The 25,124-nt window shown below is 54.2% G+C and overlaps 1 protein-coding gene across 4 annotated transcripts; it reads left to right on the plus strand.

The window, feature by feature from the left end:
* Nucleotides 1–77: 77 nt before the first annotated feature.
* Nucleotides 78–16,921, plus strand: LOC147109354 (suppressor of cytokine signaling 4-like). 4 transcript variants are annotated; one of them, XM_086003226.1, is made up of 3 exons: nucleotides 85–404; nucleotides 13,385–13,458; nucleotides 14,848–16,921. In XM_086003226.1, the coding sequence occupies exon 3, from the start codon at nucleotides 15,025–15,027 to the stop codon at nucleotides 16,366–16,368; it is 1,344 nt and encodes a 447-aa protein (XP_085859352.1). In that variant the 5' UTR covers nucleotides 85–404; nucleotides 13,385–13,458; nucleotides 14,848–15,024; the 3' UTR covers nucleotides 16,369–16,921. The 4 variants fall into 4 exon arrangements, with proteins under 4 accessions (XP_085859353.1, XP_085859352.1, XP_085859354.1 ...); XM_086003228.1 differs by having other exon boundaries at nucleotides 85–185; XM_086003227.1 differs by lacking the exon at nucleotides 13,385–13,458 and having other exon boundaries at nucleotides 78–185.
* Nucleotides 16,922–25,124: the final 8,203 nt, after the last annotated feature.

Consider the following 25,124-nt stretch of genomic DNA (forward strand, 5'->3'; position numbering starts at 1 on the left):
ATAAAGAGTTTTCCACTTCTGCAATATTAATCTTTATATAACATACAGTGGGCTATTTTCCGGACGTCATTTCCCCTGGCAGGGCATGTGTATCCGGGTCAATGAAGCCGAGCTGTTAAAAGGGAGGCGCGCTCAGCCCGAAAACGATTGACCCCGAGCCGGCGCTCGATCGTGCCTCACTGAGTGTAAGTGCTCGTCGCCCCCATTGTCGCTCAAAGCGGTGCTCGCGAGCCCACCGTTAGTCCCCGGCTCGCGCTCACCGGCGCCACTCCACCTCGGCAACGGCTTCGACCGCACATCTGCAAGAGCCTTCCCTCCGTCTCTAATACCACAGCTGCTCGATTGAAACCTGTCCTTTCTGGTCGATGGCGGTGTCAGTAGCGGGTTCAACAGGCAATGCAGAGGTAACTGCGCAGTTGTCACCTGAATGGACAGTGCCAACAATCCATATATCCCCTGAATCCCCGACCCGTTCCCTGAATCACCGCCCCCCCCGACCCGTTCCCTGAATCACCTCCCCCCCCCGACCCGTTCCCTGAATCCCCCCCCGACCCGTTCCCTGAATCCCCCCCCCCGACCCGTTCCCTGAATCCCCCCACCGACCCGTTCCCTGAATCCCCCCCCCGACCCGTTCCCTGAATCCCCCCCCCGACCCGTCCCCTGAATCCCCCCGTCCCCTGAATCCCCCCCCCGACCCGTCCCCTGAATCCCCCCCCCCCGACCCGTCCCCTGAATCCCCCCCCCGACCCGTCCCCTGAATCCCCCCCCCGACCCGTCCCCTGAATCCCCCCCCCCGACCCGTCCCCTGAATCCCCCCCCCCCGACCCGTCCCCTGAATCCCCCCCCCGACCCGTACCCTGAATCCCCCCCCGACCCGTACCCTGAATCCCCCCACCGACCCGTTCCCTGAATCCCCCCCCCGACCCGTCCCCTGAATCCCCCCGTCCCCTGAATCCCCCCCCGACCCGTCCCCTGAATCCCCCCCCGACCCGTCCCCTGAATCCCCCCCCCGACCCGTCCCCTGAATCCCCCCCCCGACCCGTCCCCTGAATCCCCCCCCCGACCCGTCCCCTGAATCCCCCCCCCGACCCGTCCCCTGAATCCCCCCCCCGACCCGTCCCCTGAATCCCCCCCCCGACCCGTCCCCTGAATCCCCCCCCCGACCCGTCCCCTGAATCCCCCCCCCCGACCCGTCCCCTGAATCCCCCCCCCGACCCGTCCCCTGAATCCCCCCCCCCGACCCGTCCCCTGAATCCCCCCCCCGACCCGTCCCCTGAATCCCCCCCCCGACCCGTCCCCTGAATCCCCCCCCCGACCCGTCCCCTGAATCCCCCCCCCGACCCGTCCCCTGAATCCCCCCCCCGACCCGTCCCCTGAATCCCCCCCCCCCGACCCGTACCCTGAATCCCCCCCCCGACCCGTACCCTGAATCCCCCCCCCCGACCCGTACCCTGAATCTCCCCCCCCGACCCGTACCCTGAATCCCCCCCCCGACCCGTACCCTGAATCCCCCCCCCCGACCCGTACCCTGAATCCCCCCCCCCCCGACCCGTCCCCTGAATCCCCCCCCCGACCCGTCCCCTGAATCCCGACCCCTGAATCCCCCCCCGACCCGTCCCCTGAATCCCCCCCGACCCGTCCCCTGAATCCCCCCCCGACCCGTCCCCTGAATCCCCCCCCGACCCGTCCCCTGAATCCCCCCCCGACCCGTCCCCTGAATCCCCCCCCGACCCGTCCCCTGAATCCCCCCCCGACCCGTCCCCTGAATCCCCCCCCGACCCGTCCCCTGAATCCCCCCCCGACCCGTACCCTGAATCCCCCCCCCCCCGACCCGTACCCTGAATCCCCCCCCGACCCGTACCCTGAATCCCCCCCCCGACCCGTACCCTGAATCCCCCCCCCCCCGACCCGTCCCCTGAATCCCCCCCCCGACCCGTCCCCTGAATCCCGACCCCTGAATCCCCCCCCGACCCGTCCCCTGAATCCCCCCCGACCCGTCCCCTGAATCCCCCCCCGACCCGTCCCCTGAATCCCCCCCCGACCCGTCCCCTGAATCCCCCCCCGACCCGTCCCCTGAATCCCCCCCCGACCCGTCCCCTGAATCCCCCCCCGACCCGTCCCCTGAATCCCCCCCCGACCCGTCCCCTGAATCCCCCCCCGACCCGTACCCTGAATCCCCCCCCCGACCCGTACCCTGAATCCCCCCCCCGACCCGTACCCTGAATCCCCCCCCCGACCCGTACCCTGAATCCCCCCCCCCCCCCGACCCGTCCCCTGAATCCCCCCCCCGACCCGTCCCCTGAATCCCGACCCCTGAATCCCCCCCCGACCCGTCCCCTGAATCCCCCCCGACCCGTCCCCTGAATCCCCCCCCGACCCGTCCCCTGAATCCCCCCCCGACCCGTCCCCTGAATCCCCCCCCGACCCGTCCCCTGAATCCCCCCCCGACCCGTCCCCTGAATCCCCCCCCGACCCGTCCCCTGAATCCCCCCCCGACCCGTCCCCTGAATCCCCCCCCGACCCGTCCCCTGAATCCCCCCCCGACCCGTCCCCTGAATCCCCCCCCGACCCGTCCCCTGAATCCCCCCCCGACCCGTCCCCTGAATCCCCCCCCGACCCGTCCCCTGAATCCCCCCCCCGACCCGTCCCCTGAATCCCCCCCCGACCCGTCCCCTGAATCCCCCCCCGACCCGTCCCCTGAATCCCCCCCCGACCCGTCCCCTGAATCCCCCCCCGACCCGTCCCCTGAATCCCCCCCCGACCCGTCCCCTGAATCCCCCCCCGACCCGTCCCCTGAATCCCCCCCCGACCCGTCCCCTGAATCCCCCCCCGACCCGTCCCCTGAATCCCCCCCCCGACCCGTCCCCTGAATCCCCCCCCGACCCGTCCCCTGAATCCCCCCCCGACCCGTCCCCTGAATCCCCCCCCGACCCGTCCCCTGAATCCCCCCCCGACCCGTCCCCTGAATCCCCCCCCGACCCGTCCCCTGAATCCCCCCCCGACCCGTCCCCTGAATCCCCCCCCGACCCGTCCCCTGAATCCCCCCCCGACCCGTCCCCTGAATCCCCCCCCGACCCGTCCCCTGAATCCCCCCCCGACCCGTCCCCTGAATCCCCCCCCGACCCGTCCCCTGAATCCCCCCCCGACCCGTCCCCTGAATCCCCCCCCGACCCGTCCCCTGAATCCCCCCCCGACCCGTCCCCTGAATCCCCCCCCGACCCGTCCCCTGAATCCCCCCCCGACCCGTCCCCTGAATCCCCCCCCGACCCGTCCCCTGAATCCCCCCCCGACCCGTCCCCTGAATCCCCCCCCGACCCGTCCCCTGAATCCCCCCCCGACCCGTCCCCTGAATCCCCCCCCGACCCGTCCCCTGAATCCCCCCCCGACCCGTCCCCTGAATCCCCCCCCGACCCGTCCCCTGAATCCCCCCCCGACCCGTCCCCTGAATCCCCCCCCGACCCGTCCCCTGAATCCCCCCCCGACCCGTCCCCTGAATCCCCCCCCGACCCGTCCCCTGAATCCCCCCCCGACCCGTCCCCTGAATCCCCCCCCGACCCGTCCCCTGAATCCCCCCCCGACCCGTCCCCTGAATCCCCCCCCGACCCGTCCCCTGAATCCCCCCCCGACCCGTCCCCTGAATCCCCCCCCGACCCGTCCCCTGAATCCCCCCCCGACCCGTCCCCTGAATCCCCCCCCGACCCGTCCCCTGAATCCCCCCCCGACCCGTCCCCTGAATCCCCCCCCGACCCGTCCCCTGAATCCCCCCCCGACCCGTCCCCTGAATCCCCCCCCGACCCGTCCCCTGAATCCCCCCCCGACCCGTCCCCTGAATCCCCCCCCGACCCGTCCCCTGAATCCCCCCCCGACCCGTCCCCTGAATCCCCCCCCGACCCGTCCCCTGAATCCCCCCCCGACCCGTCCCCTGAATCCCCCCCCGACCCGTCCCCTGAATCCCCCCCCGACCCGTCCCCTGAATCCCCCCCCGACCCGTCCCCTGAATCCCCCCCCGACCCGTCCCCTGAATCCCCCCCCGACCCGTCCCCTGAATCCCCCCCCGACCCGTCCCCTGAATCCCCCCCCGACCCGTCCCCTGAATCCCCCCCCGACCCGTCCCCTGAATCCCCCCCCGACCCGTCCCCTGAATCCCCCCCCGACCCGTCCCCTGAATCCCCCCCCGACCCGTCCCCTGAATCCCCCCCCGACCCGTCCCCTGAATCCCCCCCCGACCCGTCCCCTGAATCCCCCCCCGACCCGTCCCCTGAATCCCCCCCCGACCCGTCCCCTGAATCCCCCCCCGACCCGTCCCCTGAATCCCCCCCCGACCCGTCCCCTGAATCCCCCCCCGACCCGTCCCCTGAATCCCCCCCCGACCCGTCCCCTGAATCCCCCCCCGACCCGTCCCCTGAATCCCCCCCCGACCCGTCCCCTGAATCCCCCCCCGACCCGTCCCCTGAATCCCCCCCCGACCCGTCCCCTGAATCCCCCCCCGACCCGTCCCCTGAATCCCCCCCCGACCCGTCCCCTGAATCCCCCCCCGACCCGTCCCCTGAATCCCCCCCCGACCCGTCCCCTGAATCCCCCCCCGACCCGTCCCCTGAATCCCCCCCCGACCCGTCCCCTGAATCCCCCCCCGACCCGTCCCCTGAATCCCCCCCCGACCCGTCCCCTGAATCCCCCCCCGACCCGTCCCCTGAATCCCCCCCCGACCCGTCCCCTGAATCCCCCCCCGACCCGTCCCCTGAATCCCCCCCCGACCCGTCCCCTGAATCCCCCCCCGACCCGTCCCCTGAATCCCCCCCCGACCCGTCCCCTGAATCCCCCCCCGACCCGTCCCCTGAATCCCCCCCCGACCCGTCCCCTGAATCCCCCCCCGACCCGTCCCCTGAATCCCCCCCCGACCCGTCCCCTGAATCCCCCCCCGACCCGTCCCCTGAATCCCCCCCCGACCCGTCCCCTGAATCCCCCCCCGACCCGTCCCCTGAATCCCCCCCCGACCCGTCCCCTGAATCCCCCCCCGACCCGTCCCCTGAATCCCCCCCCGACCCGTCCCCTGAATCCCCCCCCGACCCGTCCCCTGAATCCCCCCCCGACCCGTCCCCTGAATCCCCCCCCGACCCGTCCCCTGAATCCCCCCCCGACCCGTCCCCTGAATCCCCCCCCGACCCGTCCCCTGAATCCCCCCCCGACCCGTCCCCTGAATCCCCCCCCGACCCGTCCCCTGAATCCCCCCCCGACCCGTCCCCTGAATCCCCCCCCGACCCGTCCCCTGAATCCCCCCCCGACCCGTCCCCTGAATCCCCCCCCGACCCGTCCCCTGAATCCCCCCCCGACCCGTCCCCTGAATCCCCCCCCGACCCGTCCCCTGAATCCCCCCCCGACCCGTCCCCTGAATCCCCCCCCGACCCGTCCCCTGAATCCCCCCCCGACCCGTCCCCTGAATCCCCCCCCGACCCGTCCCCTGAATCCCCCCCCGACCCGTCCCCTGAATCCCCCCCCGACCCGTCCCCTGAATCCCCCCCCGACCCGTCCCCTGAATCCCCCCCCGACCCGTCCCCTGAATCCCCCCCCGACCCGTCCCCTGAATCCCCCCCCGACCCGTCCCCTGAATCCCCCCCCGACCCGTCCCCTGAATCCCCCCCCGACCCGTCCCCTGAATCCCCCCCCGACCCGTCCCCTGAATCCCCCCCCGACCCGTCCCCTGAATCCCCCCCCGACCCGTCCCCTGAATCCCCCCCCGACCCGTCCCCTGAATCCCCCCCCGACCCGTCCCCTGAATCCCCCCCCGACCCGTCCCCTGAATCCCCCCCCGACCCGTCCCCTGAATCCCCCCCCGACCCGTCCCCTGAATCCCCCCCCGACCCGTCCCCTGAATCCCCCCCCGACCCGTCCCCTGAATCCCCCCCCGACCCGTCCCCTGAATCCCCCCCCGACCCGTCCCCTGAATCCCCCCCCGACCCGTCCCCTGAATCCCCCCGCCGACCCGTCCCCTGAATCCCCCCCCGACCCGTCCCCTGAATCCCCCCCCGACCCGTCCCCTGAATCCCCCCCCGACCCGTCCCCTGAATCCCCCCCCGACCCGTCCCCTGAATCCCCCCCCCGACCCGTCCCCTGAATCCCCCCCCCGACCCGTCCCCTGAATCCCCCCCCGACCCGTCCCCTGAATCCCCCCCCGACCCGTCCCCTGAATCCCCCCCCGACCCGTCCCCTGAATCCCCCCCCGACCCGTCCCCTGAATCCCCCCCCGACCCGTCCCCTGAATCCCCCCCCGACCCGTCCCCTGAATCCCCCCCCGACCCGTCCCCTGAATCCCCCCCCGACCCGTCCCCTGAATCCCCCCCCGACCCGTCCCCTGAATCCCCCCCCGACCCGTCCCCTGAATCCCCCCCCGACCCGTCCCCTGAATCCCCCCCCGACCCGTCCCCTGAATCCCCCCCCGACCCGTCCCCTGAATCCCCCCCCGACCCGTCCCCTGAATCCCCCCCCGACCCGTCCCCTGAATCCCCCCCCGACCCGTCCCCTGAATCCCCCCCCGACCCGTCCCCTGAATCCCCCCCCGACCCGTCCCCTGAATCCCCCCCCGACCCGTCCCCTGAATCCCCCCCCGACCCGTCCCCTGAATCCCCCCCCGACCCGTCCCCTGAATCCCCCCCCGACCCGTCCCCTGAATCCCCCCCCGACCCGTCCCCTGAATCCCCCCCCGACCCGTCCCCTGAATCCCCCCCCGACCCGTCCCCTGAATCCCCCCCCGACCCGTCCCCTGAATCCCCCCCCGACCCGTCCCCTGAATCCCCCCCCGACCCGTCCCCTGAATCCCCCCCCGACCCGTCCCCTGAATCCCCCCCCGACCCGTCCCCTGAATCCCCCCCCGACCCGTCCCCTGAATCCCCCCCCGACCCGTCCCCTGAATCCCCCCCCGACCCGTCCCCTGAATCCCCCCCCGACCCGTCCCCTGAATCCCCCCCCGACCCGTCCCCTGAATCCCCCCCCCGACCCGTCCCCTGAATCCCCCCCCGACCCGTCCCCTGAATCCCCCCCCGACCCGTCCCCTGAATCCCCCCCCGACCCGTCCCCTGAATCCCCCCCCGACCCGTCCCCTGAATCCCCCCCCCCCCCCGACCCGTCCCCTGAATCCCCCCCCGACCCGTCCCCTGAATCCCCCCCCGACCCGTCCCCTGAATCCCCCCCCGACCCGTCCCCTGAATCCCCCCCCGACCCGTCCCCTGAATCCCCCCCCGACCCGTCCCCTGAATCCCCCCCCGCGACCCGTCCCCTGAATCCCCCCCCGACCCGTCCCCTGAATCCCCCCCCCCGTCCCCTGAATCCCCCCCCCCCCCCGACCCGTCCCCTGAATCCCCCCCCGACCCGTCCCCTGAATTCCCCCCCCGACCCGTCCCCTGAATCCCCCCCCGACCCGTCCCCTGAATCCCCCCCCGACCCGTCCCCTGAATCCCCCCCCGACCCGTCCCCTGAATCCCCCCCCGACCCGTCCCCTGAATCCCCCCCCCGACCCGTCCCCTGAATCCCCCCCCGACCCGTCCCCTGAATCCCCCCCCGACCCGTCCCCTGAATCCCCCCCCGACCCGTCCCCTGAATCTCCCCCCCCCGACCCGTCCCCTGAATCTCCCCCCCGACCCGTCCCCTGAATCTCCGCCCCCCCCCCCCCCCCCGACCCGTCCCCTGAATCCCCCCCCCCCCGGACCCGTCCCCTGAATCCCCCCCCCCCCCCCGACCCGTCCCCTGAATCTCCCCCCCGACCCGTCCCCTGAATGTCCCCCCCGACCCGTCCCCTGAATCTCCCCCCCCGACCCGTCCCCTGAATCTCCCCCCCGACCCGTCCCCTGAATCTCCGCCCCCCCCCCCGACCCGTCCCCTGAATCCCCCCCCCCCGGACCCGTCCCCTGAATCTCCCCCCCGACCCGTCCCCTGAATCTCCCCCCCGACCCGTCCCCTGAATCTCCCCCCCGACCCGTCCCCTGAATCTCCCCCCCGACCCGTCCCCTGAATCTCCCCCCCCCGACCCGTCCCCTGAATCCCCCCCCCCACCCCGACCCGTCCCCTGAACCCCCCCCCCGACCCGCCCCCTGAATTCCCCCCCCCGACCCGCCCCCTGAATTCCCCCCCCCCGACCCGTCCCCTGAATTCCCCCCCCCGACCCGTCCCCTGAATTCCCCCCCCGACCCGTCCCCTGAATTCCCCCCCCCCCCGACCCGTCCCCTGAATTCCCCCCCCCCCGACCCGTCCCCTGAATTCCCCCCCCCCGACCCGTCCCCTGAATTCCCCCCCCCCCCGACCCGTCCCCTGAATCCCCCCCCCCCCGACCCGTCCCCTGAATCCCCGTCCCCCCCCGACCCGTCCCCTGAATCCCCGTCCCCCCAGTCCCCCCCCCGCCCAGTCCCCCCCCCCCGCCCCGTCCCCCCAGTCCCCCCCCCCCCGCCCCGTCCCCCCAGTCCCCCCCCCCCCCGCCCCGTCCCCCCAGTCCCCCCCCGCCCCGTCGTCCCCCCAGTCCCACCCCGTCCCCGTCCCCCCAACCCTGTCCACCCACCCACCCCGTCCCCCCCCACCCGGTCTCCCCCTGCACCCCGTCCCCGTCCCCCGAGTCTCTCGCTGACCCGTGTTTCCCCCCGACCCGTCCCCCGAGTCTCCAAGTCCTCAGCCCGTCCCCAGTCCCACCCCCTCAATCTGTCCCCCCACCCACCCATCCTCTGAGTATGTCCCCCCACACCCCAAACACTTGTCCCATAGACCCTACTTATCCCCACCCCTCCTAATCCTAAATTGTGTGGTGTAGGTCGTGTGACGCATGGCTGGCGAAGTGTCATGTCGCTTTTGGTTTTGTGACTGAAAAATAGTAACCAGTTACTGATGATAGGGTTCCTTCAAAGACGACACGTTAAATCAAGTGTTACTATAAATGTATAAATACTGTGATGTAGATGACAGAGCGGTTAGGCGGTGGTCTGTCCCGCAGTCGTCGGCTCCTGTCATGGCGCGGGTGATGCGGACGTCCGTGCGGTCCCTCGCTCGGACGCTGACGTAGTCCAGATGCCAATGCTTGGAGCGAGGGTACTGCCATGAAGCCTTGTACTTGTCTCTCTGATGGAACAAGGTGTTGGTTATGACAAGGCCATGTTCTAAGCATTTCGACAAGAGTAGGATACTGTTGGAGTTGGCTTTCCCTACCCCCTCTCTGCCGATCACACCTCCCCAGAGGTCAGAGTCCTTTCCAACTCTGGCGTTAAAACTCTTCACCGCACGTCAATTACAAGAGAAATGCAGGGAACAGCACCAACCACTGTACATGGTCTTTGATCTCACAAAGGCCTTCGACACTGTCAACCGTGAGGGATTATGGAGTGTCCTCCTCAAATTCGGCTGCCCTCAAAAGTTTGTCACCATCCTCCGCCTGCTTCATGACAACATTCAAGCCGTGATCCTGATCAACGGTTCCACTACAGACCCAATTCACGTACGAACCGGGGTCAAGCAAGGCTGTGTCATTGCACCAATGCTCTTCTCGATCTTCCTTGCTGCAATGCTCCATCTCGCCCTCGGTAAGCTCCCCACTGGAGTGGAGCTAATTTACAGAACAAACAGGGAACTGTTCAAACTCCGTCGCCTCCAGTCCAGATCCAAGGTCGTCCCATCCTCTGTCGTCAAATTACAGTATGCAGACAACGCTTGCACCTGTGCTCATTCATAGAAACATAGAAGATAGGAGCAGGAGTAGGCCTCTCGAGCCTGCTCCGCCATTCGGTGCGATCTTGGCTGATCATCCAAATTCAGTACCCTGTCCCTGGTTTCTCCCCATATCCCTTGATCCCTTTAGCCTTAAGAAATATATCTAACTCCTTCTTGAATATATTTAATGAATTGGCCTCAACTGTCTTCTGTGGTAGAGAATTCCACAGGTTCACAGCACTCTGGGTGAAGAAATTCTTTCTCATCTCTGTCCTAAATGGCTTTCCCCTTATCCTTAGACTGTGACTGCCATCGGGAACATCCTTCCTGCATCTAGTCTGTCTAGTCCTGTTAGAATTTTATAAGTTTCAATGAGATCCCCTCTCATTCTTCTAAACTCTAGCAAATGTAAGTCTAATCGACCCAATCTCTCTTCATACGTAATTCCTGCCATCCCAGGTATCAGTCTGGTGAGTCTTCGCTGCACTCCCTCCATGGCAAGAACATCCTTCCTCAGATAAGGCGACCAAAACTGCACACAATACTCAAGGTGTGGTCTCACCAAGGCCCTGTACAACTGCAGCAAGACATCCTTGCTCCTGTACTCAAATCCTCTCGCTATGAAGGCCAGCATACCATTTGCCTTCTTAACCGCCTGCTGCACCTGCATGCTTACCTTCAGCAACTGGTGCACAAGGACACCCAGGTCTCGTTGCACGTCCCCTTTTCCCAATCTATTGCCGTTCAGATAATCTGCCTTCCTGTTTTTGCCACCAAAGTGGATAACCTCACATTTATCCACATTATACTGCATCTGCCCAATCGTACTGGAGTTTCTCGGCATCCTCCTCACAGCACACACACCTACCGAGCTTTGTGTCATCTGCAAACTTGGAGATATTACATCTAGTTCCCTCGTCTAGATCATTAAAATATATATTGTGAATAACTGGGGTCCTAGCACCGATCCCTGCGGTATCCCACTAGTCACTGCCTTCCACTTGGAGGTCGAACTCCAAACCATCGTCAACACCTTCACCAAAGCGTACGAGAGCATAGGCCTTACACTAAACATCCGTAAGACAAAGGTCCTCTACCAACCTGCCCCTGCCACACAGTACTGCCCCCCGATTATCAAAATCCACGACAAGGCCGTGGACAAAATGGACCACTTTCCATACCTCGGGAGCCTACTGTCAAGGGCAGACGTCGACGACGAAGTCCCAACACCACCTTCAGTGTGCCAGTGCAGCCTTCGGTCGCCTGAGGAAGAGAGTGTTTGAAGACCAGGACGGCACTAAGCTCATGGTCTACAGAGCAGTAGTGATACCTGCCTTGCTGTATGCTTCAGAGACATGGACCATGTACAGCAGGCACCTCAAAGCACTGGAGAGGTACCACCAACGCTGCCTCCGCAAGATCCTGCAAATCCATTGGCAGGATAGGCGCACCAACATCAGTGTTCTTGCTCAGGTCAATATCCCCAGCATTGAAGCTTTGATCAGATGTGTAGAGAAAATGACGTGGGACCGCAGTCTCCTGAAGTCATTGACATAAATGGATGTTACTGCCTTGATCCCTCCCCACTACTGTGTATGTGAAAGAATGTTGTATGCACAATTGCCAGACTTCACCTTTCTGTGGGTTGTGGTTACCAAGAGCCTTTCTCTGCCAACTTATTTACTTTGAGATTATATTTGTTGTATCTTCACCCACTTTACTTTCCTGTCCAGGAAGCCAGGGTTTAGGCATTGTACAAAATGCATCATTTCTTTCTCCGTTTCCAAGATAAATGTAGATGTCTCTCTTAACCCATCATCTGGAAAAGTCTACAGTTCTCCCATCTCAGCATCCAGATCTCTCTGGAATTGCTCAATTTTTTGACAATACTACTGTACCCCAAAGTTCATGCTATTGTTGACTACTCTTGCACTAAGAACTGCTTAACATCAGATCTAAATTTTGCCTTTCACCCATTTGAACCTATGCTGCCTTGTCCTACTATTTTGAAGTGATGCTCCCAGATGTACCTTTCTCTATATCACTTAATACCTTGTATTCAGGTCCCGGTCGGTCTTGGTAACCTCATCATCAAGGAAGGTAAGCCACAAGTTTCTCCAGTCCTTAATATCTCTGTCTGCTAGCACTAGGAATCATGTTGTGGCTTGTCTGTGCACCATCTCCATGTTATGTGGTCAAGTATAGTTGTCACTTTCTTTGTCTCATGGCCTCGTTAGATTTACCTAGACTATGCTTCATGCATATTTATCTTGATGGTGAGTGTTGGCAAGCCATTCAACCAAGAGACATCACAGCCAAACTTGATCATGTCAGATCTTCGTTCGTTTGTGTTCTCACTCTCTCTATGCCTTGGCAGCCTGGTAACAACTAGACTGTAACTTTCTATTCTTAGCTTGGAGACTAGTTTGAATCTTGGTTTTAACTGTCCTTTTAATTCAAACGATGTAGAGGTAACTTTATCAACCTGACTGAAGAGCGATTCCTTCCTTCTATCAATCTAATTTTAAACAAATTAATGGCCATTATCAAAAAAGAATGTAACCAGAACTTCTAATACCAGTGTTAATTTGCATATTGAACAGTACTGCCTCATTTAACACCAAGCAGATTATTCTGCCTGCTCACAAGTGCCTTAATTTCCTGCAATGCCTCGAGTACCCTTGAATACTTGCATGAGCCGTGGCACTGAAAAATTGAGGATACTAGAGATCCTAGGGTATTCCGATCAATTCATTATGCTGCACACCGTCAATCTACTTACTTGGTAAATCTAAGCCTGAAGGGAGTTGAATTTCTGCCAAATTGGAAGGACTCATGATCTGTATTGGTTTCTGGTGCATTGTCAATCCTACTTGAGCTGATAAGTGTGCCTGCAGTACTGAACTATATAGTTGGGTATCACTTGGCTGAGGCTGTGCAAATTTGAGTATCATTCAGCTGCTCGTTGAGGATTTTCATATCAAATTTATGCCATTACAGTCATAAATTCAGCATAAACATCACATGAGTTTTGAGTGTATTGTTGGTGGGATTTACAGGACTGATTACAGCATCTCTTATTTTAATAGTAACCTAATTGATTTTTAAAGTAAAAGGCATATTGTATCTTCATCCTTTCAGATATTTTTAAATAAAGCCCTATCCCATAATCTCAAACAGTCAGACTGGCAGACAAGATGCTGAGCTGCTCATGTCTGGCACACTTTCATCAGCACCTGTAACACAAGGTGAAGCTGCAGGTGGGTGGGAATGTTTAAGCTGGAGTATTCTCGGCCTCCCCAGATCTTACCTGGTCAGGGCAGCAGGAGTGCAACACCTTTTTTATTTAAAATTTAGATTATTTTTTCCTAAAATTGGCATCTTGTTGGTTTAATCATAATTTTACAAAATCTGTTGCTAATAACACCAGCAACAAAATGGTTAATTGGCAGAATTGTATTGTCAATAATCAACTCTTCAATTATTATGCATTGTGTAGATGAGATTTGTGGAGGTTTGCATAATGCCTTTTATTTTCATAAGCTTGGTTGTGTCACTTGTGAGTTAACCCACTTATGAGTGGAAACATCCATGAAATGCATTTTGGCACTTTGCGTGTGTTTCATTTTTTAAGGTTGAGAAATGGGATATTAGCCATGTGGTGATGTCACAAATGATCTTTAGACTAGTCAGTTTATCTTTTCAGGGTTGCTGGTTCAGGCCTTGAACACATAAAAGCTGGGAATCTTCAAAGTGATTATTCAGATGCTGTTTTTTATGGCAAGTATGGATTACCGGGGTAAATGTTTGTCTTCATGTGGGCTGTAATCTGGCGGTGTGGATTGCCCCATGTTATAAAATCCATCCGATTTTCATTCCGGTGAAATCCGAAGGGTTCTACAATTCTAAAATCCATTTTTGTCCTTTTTTCTGTTGCTGATGTGCAACACAGGAGATCAAATGTCTGGCATCTGCTCACGGTAGCATTGCTATGGTCAGTAACTTACCTTGAGTGGAGCATTATGAGCATGAATATGGTTCGAGCTGGTACAGGAAACTTTGTGCTATCCGGCACCAACGGGACCGAGCTGTTGCCGTCCCATCAAAACTGCCGGACAAACCAGCGCTAATGTTGAAACATACGGAGATTTTGAGCTCCGTATCTGGTAACAAACCCTGTGCTTCTAAACAGTCGGCCGTACCTTGCAAGCGTCTCTAGCTTAGCAACAGCTTCAGCGAGACCTTGCAGAGCCTGACTTGCGGGGGGGGGGGAAGCAACGAAAAGAAAAAAAACCTAACGAAACGGCTCCTGATCTTTGCCGGTGGCTTGAGCATTCCGGACAGTTAACCTCCGGATAAACCAAAGTTTCCTGTAATACTTTATTTTTCTGTTTATCTGCTTATTTTAGTTTGCTTGGAATAATATTTGTTCAAGCATCCTTCTACTTGCAATTTATTTCTTTAGTGTCAGCCTTAGTTTAGTGGTAGCACTCTTGTCTCTGAGAAAGAGATTGTGGGTTCAAGCCCCACTCCAGAGGCTTGAGCATGTAATCGAGGCTGATACTTTGGTGCAGTACAGAGGCAGTGAGGCACCATTTAGGGTGCCATCTTTCGGATGAGTCGCCAGTCCTCTTGGGTGGAGGAAAAAAGGGGGTGGGTTAGAAAATGTCAGCCTGGATTATATACACCAACAGCAGAAACTTGCATTTATATAGTACCTTAACATAGGAAAATGCCCCACGGCACTTCACAGAAGTATAAACAGACAAAAATTGACGCCAAAGGAAAAGATATTGGGAGGGGTGACTAAAAGCTTGTTTTTAAGGAGAGGTTTTGGGAGAGAATTTCAGAGTTTAGGGCAGAGAGAGCTGAAGGCACGGCTGCCAATTTCGGGACAAAGGGAGTGGGGGGTGCATATGATGCCAGAATTGGAGGATCACCAAGTTTCAGAAGGTTCTAGGGCTTGAGCAGGTTGCAGAGATCGGGAGGGTGAGTTCATGAAGGGATTTGAATACTCAAACCCTGGATGTGCTGCTTGAATTTGCAAGCTTCTGACCAGAGGTGAAAGTGCTACCACTGAATCACGCTGAATCGAGAACTATTCATTCTCTCTTCTCTACATCATTAAGAGTAAAGCACTGATTGATTTTGTTTTTTCTTCTTATGCAGATGTTCTCGTTTGAAGAAGCACGGTGGAATTATCTGTGCAGCAGCCAGATGGAATAGCTCTAGTGAGAACTAGCAAAACCACAAATCTGTATTTTGCCATTATTAGTTGTGATACAAAGATCCTGAATTAACTGATTTGCATTTACATTTCTAACTGTCTCAAAGTTAGTTAAAAGAATGTCACAACAAAGAGGAGCAGCAGCTCAAAACTTGGATGTAAAGCCTAAGGTCAACCAAGGGAAAAGTGCTGATCGTAGGGACGGTTATGCTTGGAGTGGCAAGAAACGATCACGTTCTTCCAAAATGGAGACGGCTTCAGATGGAGAGGTGGGAGATGTTGCTGGGATATCGTCAACTGCTTCAAGAAGGGAGAGAAAATTGAGCTCGCCTGGACCTGAGCTGGATCTTGACGATTCATGTTCGCGCAAGCTCTCCAGTCGATCACTGAAGCAAAAGATCCAAGATGCAGTAGCTCAGTGTTTCCCTCTTAAGGCGCATAACCATAAAAACGCTGCTTTAATTTCAAAAAGTAAAATCCACATTAGTGATCTGCTGGTGGATAGTTGTCCATTTCCAGTTGGATCTGAGCTGGCTCAAAAATGGCACTTGATTAATTGGCATACAATTCCATTGACTCAAAGCTGTGGCGTTTGGGAAGGCTCCGAGGCGGGATTTGATGAAGATGAACTAGAAGAAGGATGCAGAATGAGCATTGAACTAGAGGTGGGCACTCCGGATGCACAAATTCGCACACTTGAAGTGATTTCTCAGATTAATGCTTTGTGCACACAGAATTCTGAGGTGGAGCCTGGAATGAATGAATTAGAATGTGATAATAGCATTACCTTTCCTTCGAATGATTCAGACACTGATGAGGAGCTGATGGCTCTTTTCACAGATTCTGAAAATCAGAATAATACCAAACTGGATTTTGATAACGATTGCAGTTGGCTAGCACCCTTTCACAAATACCATACCCGGTTTGGTTATATCTACCGCTTAGTCCCAGATCTATTTCGGATCAGTAATAATCCATGTTACTGGGGTGTAATGGATAGATATGGAGCTGAGGCTCTGTTGGAAGGTAAACCAGAAGGTACATACTTGCTCAGGGATTCTGCTCAAGAGGACTATCTTTTCTCTGTCAGTTTCCGACGTTACAGCCGCTCTCTCCATGCTAGAATTGAACAATGGAATCATAACTTCAGCTTTGATGCCCATGATCCTTGTGTTTTTCATGCACCCAGTGTAAATGGCCTTTTGGAACATTACAGAGACCCAAACTCGTGTATGTTCTTTGAGCCACTGTTGTCACTTCCACTAAACAGGACTTTTCCATTTTCACTTCAGCACCTTTGCAGAGCTGTAATTTGCAGCTACACAACGTATGAAGGCATTGGTGCTCTTCCTGTACCACCATCATTGAAAGGTTACCTGAAGGAATACCACTACAAACAAAAAATAAGAGTGCTTAAGATCAGCGCACAAGAATGGTATGATGGATTGAAAGGAAACCAATGAATTTAAGGGTTACAAAAAAGATTGTTAAAGACCACCATGAACATTTCTACACCATAAAGAAACTTAGTGTTTGTCTTAAATAGGTGTTTACTGGCACTCTATTTTGTTACGCTACAGTTTTTTGAAGACTTAACTTTCGAACATTATCTTCTACTTTATTCAGGTATTCCTGATTAATTTTCTCCTCCTTGTTCTTCAGTGCAATTAAACATAATGTACCTTGTCTTTTGACATTTGCGCTTATCTTCTGTAGGTTGTGACACTAGATTTCTGGCCTACAAAGCACTCTCTTGTCATGTTGAGGTGGAGCTTTAAGACTGAAAAAGTTCAGTTCTGAAGCCAAGATCTTCTCTGTAAAATGTACTTTTGGAAAGTCATGAAAACATTTGGCATGAATATCATTTTATTTGCATTGTTCTTTTTATACTCATTCTGTCAAAGATGTTAATTAACCTATAATTTTTTAAGTTATCTGAAGCTTGAAGTATGTAACATGGATTGTTGCAATGTAATTTTTTAATTAATTTTACATGAGTAAAATCTCTAACAGAAATATTGCTCTTTGAAGTTTTGTTTTGCATAATGCAAATTAGAAGTGCAAGATTAGAGTATCCAGTATTGGCAAAGATCCAAGTATCCTACTCTATGTACTGTTACTCAAATATAGTTTGCAATACATGACCGATATCTCTTTGAAGCAAAATCAGAAAATGCTGGAAACCAACATAGAAGATAGGAGCAGGAGTAGGCCATTTGGCCCTTCGAGCCTGCTCCGCCATTCAATGAGATCATGGCTGATCATCCAATTTCAGTACCCTGTCCCTGCCTTCTCCCCATATCCCTTGATCCCTTTAGCCTTAAGAAATATATCCAACTCTTTCTTGAATATATTTAATGAACTGGCCTCCACTGCTCTCTGTGGCAGAGAATTCCACAGGTTCACCACTCTCTGGATGAAGAAATTCCTCCTCATTTCAGTCCTAAATGGCTTACCCCTTATCCTTAGACTATGACCCCTGGTTCTGGACTCCCCGGCCATCAGAAACATCCTTCGTGCATCTAGTCTGTCCAGACCTGACAACATTTTATAGGTTTCGATGAGATCCCTTCTCAATCTTCTAAACTCCAGTGAGTATAAGCCCAATCGACACAATCTCTCCTCATACGTCATTCCTGCCATCCCAGGTATCAGCCTGGTGAATCTTCGCTGCACTCCCTCCATGGCAAGAACATCCTTCCTCAGGTAAGGTGACCAAAACTGCACACAATACTCAAGGTGCGGTCTCACCAAGGCCCTGTACAACTGTAGCAAGACATCCTTGTTCCTGTACTCGAACCCTCTTGCTACGAAGGCCAACATACCATTTGCCGCCTTAACCGCCTGCTGCACCTGCATGCTTACCTTCAGCGACTGGTACACAATAACACCCAGGTCTCTTTGCACTTCCCCTTCTCTCAATATATTGCCATTCAAATAATAATCTGCCTTCCTGTTTTTGCCACCAAAGTGGATAACCTCACATTTATCCACATTATAGTGCATTTGCCATGTTTCTGCCCAATCACCCAACCTGTCCAAATCGTACTGGAGTTTCACGACATCCTCCTCACAGCTTACCCTCCCACCCAGCTTTGTGTCGTCTGCAAATTTGGAGATATTACATCCAATTCCCTCGTCCAGATCATTAATATATATTGTGAACAGCTGGGGTCCTAGGACCGATCCTTGCGGTACCCCACTAGTCACTGCCTGCCACTCGGAAAACGACCCGTTTATTCCAACTCGTTGCTTTCTGTCCGCCAACCAGTTCTCTATCCAAGTCAATACCTTGCCCCAATCCAATGTGCCTTAATTTTGCATGCTAATCTCTTATGTGGGACCTTATCGAAAGCCTTCTGAAAGTCCAAATACACCACATCCACTGGTTCTCCCTTATCTATTTTACCAGTTACATCCTCAAAAAATTCCAGTAGATTGGTCAAGCATGATTTACCTTTTGTAAATCCATGTTGACTTTGTCCGATCCTGTCACTGCTTTCCAAGTGCTCTGCTATTACATCTTTTATAATAGACTCTAGCATTTTCCCCACTACCGATGTCAGGCTTACCAGTCTATAATTCCCTGCTTTTTCTCTACCACCTTTTTTGAATAGTGGGGTAACATTAGCTACCCTCCAATCCATGGGTACCATTCCAGAATCTATAGAGTTCTGGAAGATGACCAGCAATGCATCTACTATCTCTAGGGCCACTTCCTTAAGTACCCTGGGATGTAGACCATCAGGCCCTGGGGATTTATCGGCCTTCAGTCCCATCAATTTTCCTAACACAATTTCCCTACAAATACTGATTTATTTCAGTTCCTCCCTTTCATCAGACCCTATGTTCCCCGGCATCTCTGGGAGGTTATTTGTGTCCTTTGTGAAGATAGAACCAAAGTATGTATTTAGTTGGTCTGCCATTTCCTTGTTTCCCATTATAAATTCCCCTGATTCTGACTGTAAGGGACCTACGCTTGACTTCACCAATCTTTTTCTCCTCACATATCTATAAAAGCTTTTACAGTCAGTTTTTATGTTCCATGCTAGCTTACTCTCATTCTATTTTCCCTTTCTTAATTAATCCCTTTGTCCTCCTTTGTTGACTCCTAAACTGCTCCCAATCCTCAGGATTATTGCTTTTTCTAGCCAATTTATATGTCCTCTCCTTGGATCTTATGCTATCCCTAATTTCCCTTGTTCGCCACAGTTGAGTCACCTTTTTTGTTTTATTTTTATGCCAAACTGGGATGAACAAATTCTGTAGCTCATCCATTCGGTCTTTGAATGTTTGCCATTGCCTATCCACCGTCAACCCTTTGAGTGCCATTCCCCAATCAATCCTACCCAACTCGCTCCTCAGACCATCGTAGTTTCCTTTATTTAAATTGAGGACCCTTGTCTCTGAGTCAACTACTTCACTCTCCATCTTAATGAAGAATTCGATCATATTATGATTGCTCCGACCCAAGGGGCCTCGTGCAACAAGATTGCTAATTAATCCTTTCTCATTACATCATACCCAGTCTAAGATGGCCTGATCTCTGGTTGGTTCCTCGACATATTGGTCCAGGAAACCATCCTGTAAACACTCCAGGAATTCCTCCTCCACAGTATTGTTACTAATTTGGTTGGCCCAATCTATATGTAGATTAAAGTCACCCATGATGACTGCTGTGCCCTTATTGCACGCTTCTTTAATTTCCCTTTTAATGCCATCCCCAACCTCCGCCTTAGTGTTTGGAGGTCTATATACCACTCCCACTAATGTTTTTTTCCCCTTAGTATTTCTCAATTCTACCCATACAGATTCCACATCATCAGAGCTAATATCCTTCATTACAATTGTATTAATCCCTTCTTTAACCAGTAATGCTACCCCACCTCCCTTTCCTTTTTGCCTATCTTTCCTGAATATTGAATACCCCTGGATGTTGAGTTCCCAGTCTTGGCCATCCTTGAGCCACGTTTCCGTAATCCCAACCAAATCATATTTGTTTACCTCTATTTGCGTAGCCAATTCATCCACCTTATTACAAATGCTCCTCGCATTAAGACACAAAGCCTTCAGGCTTGTTTTTTTAACGCTCTTAGACCTATTAGAATTATTATTTACTGTGGCCACGTTTGATTTAAACCGTTGATTTCTCTGACTGCCACTTTTGTTTTTCTGCTTCCTATCTTTTGCTTTTATCCCTGTTTTCCTTTCCTTTGTCTCCTTGCTCAGGTTCCCAACCCCCTGCCATTTTAGTTTAAACCCCCCAGAACAGTGCTAGCAAACCTCCCCGCAAGGATATTTGTCCCGCTCTGGTTCAGGTGCAACCCGTCCGACTTGTACAAGTCCCACCTTCCCCAGAAGCAGGCCCAGTGCTCCAGGAAATTAAAGCCCTCCCTCCTGCACCAACTCTTTAGCCACGCATTCATCTGCTCTATCCTCCTATTCCTATACTCACTAGCACGTGGCACCGGGAGTAATCCAGAGATTACAACCTTTAAGGTCCTACTCTTTAATCTGCTACCTAGCTCCCTAAATTCTTGCTGCAGGACCTCATCCCTCTTCCTACCTATGTCGTTGGTCCCAACGTGAACCACGACCTCTGCCTGTTCACCCTCCCCCTTCAGAATGCCCTGCAGCCGTTCAGTGACATCCTTGACCCTGGCACCAGGGAGGCAACAAACCATCCTGGAGTCACGTCTACGGCCACCGAAACGCCTATCTGTTCCCCTTATGATAGAATCCCCTTATGATAGAATCCCCTACCACTATTGCTCTCCCACTCTTTTTCCTCCCTGAGCAGCAGAAGCACCCCTGGTGCCAGGAAGTTGGCTGCTGCTGCCTTCCTCTGGTAAGTCATCCCCCTCAACAGTATCCAAATGGGAATACCTGTTTGAAAGGGGGATGGCCACAGGGGTCCCCTGCACTACCTGCCTGCCTCTACTGCTCTACAGGTCATTCAGCATCAGTGGGGAGAACAATCAAGTTGACATTTTGGGTGCAGACACTTGTGCAGCACACTTTGAAAGCTGCTTCAATGTACAAAAATGTTTTGGATCCCTAACCTTTTTATGGTGATTTGAGAAAAAAAATAGATTTTGCTGCTTTTACATACAACTGTTTAATAATTAGCTAAAAAGCAATATCTTTCCAAATGTGAAGTTACAAGTTCTTGTATTTTAGGATATAAAGACTTGACAAGCATATCTTTCAGTTTTAACACAAAGGCAGGACACCAGTGAGTAGCACACTCTGAGTCAGGAGGTTGTGGGTTCAAGTCCCACTCCAGGGACTTGAGCACATAAAGCTAGGCTGACACTCCAGTGCAGTGCTGAGGGAGTGCTGCACTGTCGGAGGTGCTGTCTTTCAGAAAAGACGTTAAACCGAGGTCCTGTCTGCTCTCAGGTGGACGTAAAAGAACCCATGGCACTATTTCAAAGAAGAGCAGGGGAGTTATCCCGGATGTCCTGGCCAATATTTATCCCTCAATCAACATAACAAAAACATTATCTGGTTATTATCACCTTGCTGTTTGTGGGAGCTTGCTGTGCGCAAATTGGCTGCCGCGTTTCCCACATTACAACAGTGACTACACTCCAAAAGTACTTCATTGGCTGTAAAGTGCGTTGACTCGTCCGGTGGTCGTGAAAGGCAAGTCTTTCTTTCTAAGCATAATAATGGAAAACAGGGCCATGCTCTAAACTTGCAGGTGTGATGTTTTAACAGGTTTCCAATGAGGTATCTGACACCACCTACTATTTCACTTCACAGCCTCTGCTTTATTCTTACTCAAAATATTGTGGAGCTGTCAAGGGGCCAGAATTTGCGGTGGGTGATAATTGCGAACTAACACCGTTCGCTGTTATTATCACTTTGAAACTGACTGCAACTTCAGGATGTAGTGCATGTGCATCTAAATGCGGAAATCCTGAAGTTGCGGTCAGTCATTGACTGTTCTGACACTGACTACGCTGTGATTGTCGCTATTCCCGCCCCCTCGGGCCCATGGCCAGCAATCCATGTAATCAGTGAAACTGACAAATTTGGGCTCTTCTGCAGTAATATCGTCGTTATTTACCCCAGTAAATGTTAGGCCTTGTTGGATAAGGTGTAACTGGGGTTTTAACAGCGTATTCACTGCTAAACAAACTTTATGGTCCTAAAAAACTAATTTTAATCCATTATATGATAAATTACAATATAAGAAACTTAAAAAAAATTATTTTTTAAAAAGATTGTTCATATTCATTTCAGGTTCTACCTTAACCCCATGAGAGAGCCCCAATTTTTGTTTTGCTGTTTAACATTTTTTTTTAAAGTCCGAATAAAAGCAGCTTCTCATTTCCTGGTTCCCTGTTTGAGAATTCTGCAGTATGATTGGCTGCTTAGACAGCTTGTTGACATCACAACAGATCGCACTCGGGAATTCCCATTCTAGAGTGCTGCAATCAATTACGCATCGGAAAAGGCAAATTTCTTTCCAGAGAACACGAAATTCCGGGCCATTCTGTTTTTGACTCATTTATACATGGACGGCCTTGTATTTACAAATACGACCTATATAGTGCAATAACATTACCAGCTCATCAACTTTATACATATCTTTTGCAGTCACAACCTTTTTTAATATCGTGTACTATTTGGGGATCTACATCTAAACAAAAGGTGTATCTGACTGACGCATTGTTTTCTATAATATTTATTAATACAAACTATTCACTATTAATGACTTGAATGATGGGATAGAGAGCCACGTATCCAATTTGCTGATGAGACAAAGATAGGCAGCAGTGGAAGGACTATAGATGGAAGCATAACATTACAAAGATAATAGATTAAGTGAATGGGCAAAACTGTGGTAAATTGATTTCAACATAGGCAAGTGTGATGTCAACCACTAAACGATAGATCAAAGTACTTTCTAAATGGTGAAAAGCTAGAAACAGGTTTAAAGAGACTTGGGGGTCCATGTATGTAGTTAATTAAAATGTCATGGACAGTTACAGAAAATAATCCAAAAGTCTAATGGAATGCTGGCCTTTATATCTAGAGGACTAGAATACAAGGGGGTAGAAGTTATGCTGCAGCTATACAAAGCCCTGGTTAGACCACACCTGGAGTACTGTGAGCAGTTCTAGGCACCACACCTTTGGAAGGATATATTGGCCTTGGAGGGAGTGCAGCATAGATTTACCAGAATGATACCTGACCTGCAAGGGTTAAATTACAAGGCGAGATTACACAAACTAGGGTTGTATTCCCTGGAATTTAAAAGGTTAAGGGGTGATTTGATTGAAGTTTTCAAAATATTAAGGGGAACAGATCGGGTAGATAGAGAGAAACTATTTCTGCTGACTGGGGAGTCCAGGATTAGGGGACATAGTCTAAAAGTTGGAGCCAGATCTTTCAGATGTGAAGTTAAGAAACCCTTCTACACGCAAAGGGTGGTAGAAGCTTGGAACACTCTTCTGCAAATGGCGGCACAGCACAGATGAGGTGGCAGGGAAGAGCTAGGCAGAGGGCCAGCTCATATTTTGGTTCTGCTGGGGAGTTTAAAGATGCAGACTTCAGGGACTTGGCATTTAAAAGAAAGATGATATCGGTGCACCAATGCTGAATGTGCTGGACGGCTTGCCAGGGAGCTTCCAAAACATGCTGGGTAGTTTTCTGAATACTATTGCCCACCTATGTGGGGTTCTCGTGCATGATGTTGACACTCTACATTCAACCATGGTCACTTTGATGACCATTGCAGCTGAGAACCCTCCTGCAGGAGTCTGTGACGGCAGTAATAGCATCTCTCAGCAATGCTCCTACTGCAGCCATAAATGACTCAATGATTCAGCAGGATGGGAAAGCAAATGGATAGAGGCTGCACTCAGCTCGTTGATCTCTTACAGTCTGCTCTCTCTCCGATTAGTAGCTATTCATTCAAAGTACTCCCCAAAACACTTCTCCTTTCAGGATTTTTATATTGATAGTATCCCATTCTGTAGCACAGGAAGGCATAACTCCTGGTTAGTGCCCCTGAAGATACCAGCAGCACGTAATTACTTTAAAATGTTCACAAAAGTCAACCGATCTGAGCATATTTATTGTATTCAGTCTTTGTAACTAACTTTAAAAGAAAATCAGTCCTCAATTAAATGTAGAAAAACACTCAGGAAATTGCAAAAGCATTGATGTAACTCGCCTAAAATGTTTACAATAAATTTATAGTCTTCTGCTTCTCTTCTCCCTTCTTAGGCAGTCCCTCGGAACCGAGGATGATTTGCTTCCACATTAAAAATGAGTTCGCAGGTGACTGATGAGTCTAATGCGGGACCTACAGTCTCTGTCACAGGTGGGGCAGACGGTGGTTGAAGGGGTAGGTGGGTGGGATGCTTGGGTTGACGTGCGCTTGGCTTCTGCTTGCTCCCGGCGAAGAGACTCGAGGTGTTCGGCGCCTTCCCGGATGCTTCTCCTCCACTTTGTGCGGTCTTGGGCCAGGGATTCCCAGGTGTCGGTGGGGATGTTACACTTTTTCAAGGAGGCTTTGAGGGTGTCCTTGAAGGGTTTCCTCTGCCCACCTGGGGCTCTCTTGCTGTTCCGGAACTCCAAGTAGAGCGCTTGTTTTGGGATGTCTCGTATCGGGCATGCGGACAATGTGACCCGTCCATCAGAGCTGATCGAGTGTGGTCAAAGCTTTGATGCTGGGGATGTTGACCTGAGCAAGAACACTGACGTTGGTGCGCATATCCTGCCAACGGATTTGCAGGATCTTGCGGAGGCAGCGTTGGTGGTACCTCTCCAGTGCTTTGAGGTGCCTGCTGTACATGGTCCATGTCTCTGAAGCATACAGGAGGGCGGGTATCACTACTGCTCTGTAGACCATGAACTTAGTGCTGGATTTGAGGTCCTGGTCTTCAAACACTCTCTTCCTCAGGCGACTGAAGGCTGCATTGGCACACTGAAGGCGGTGTTGGACTTCGTCGTCGACGTCTGCCCTTGTTGACAGGAGGCTCCTGAGGTATGGAAAGTGGTCCATGTTGTCCAAGGCCCTGTCGTGGATTTTGATAATCGGGGGCAGTACTGTGTGACGGGGGCAAGTTGGTAGAGGACCTCTGTCTTACGGATGTTTAGTGTAAGGCCTATGCTCGTACACTTCGGTGAAGGTGTTGACGATGGTTTGGAGTTCGACCTCCGAGTGAGCGCAAATGCAAGCGTCGTCTGTATACTGTAA

Source organism: Somniosus microcephalus, chromosome 12 (genome assembly GCF_052327205.1).
Source record: "Somniosus microcephalus isolate GS21.2 chromosome 12, FLI_Smic_1.0, whole genome shotgun sequence".
Lineage (NCBI taxonomy): Eukaryota > Metazoa > Chordata > Chondrichthyes > Squaliformes > Somniosidae > Somniosus > Somniosus microcephalus.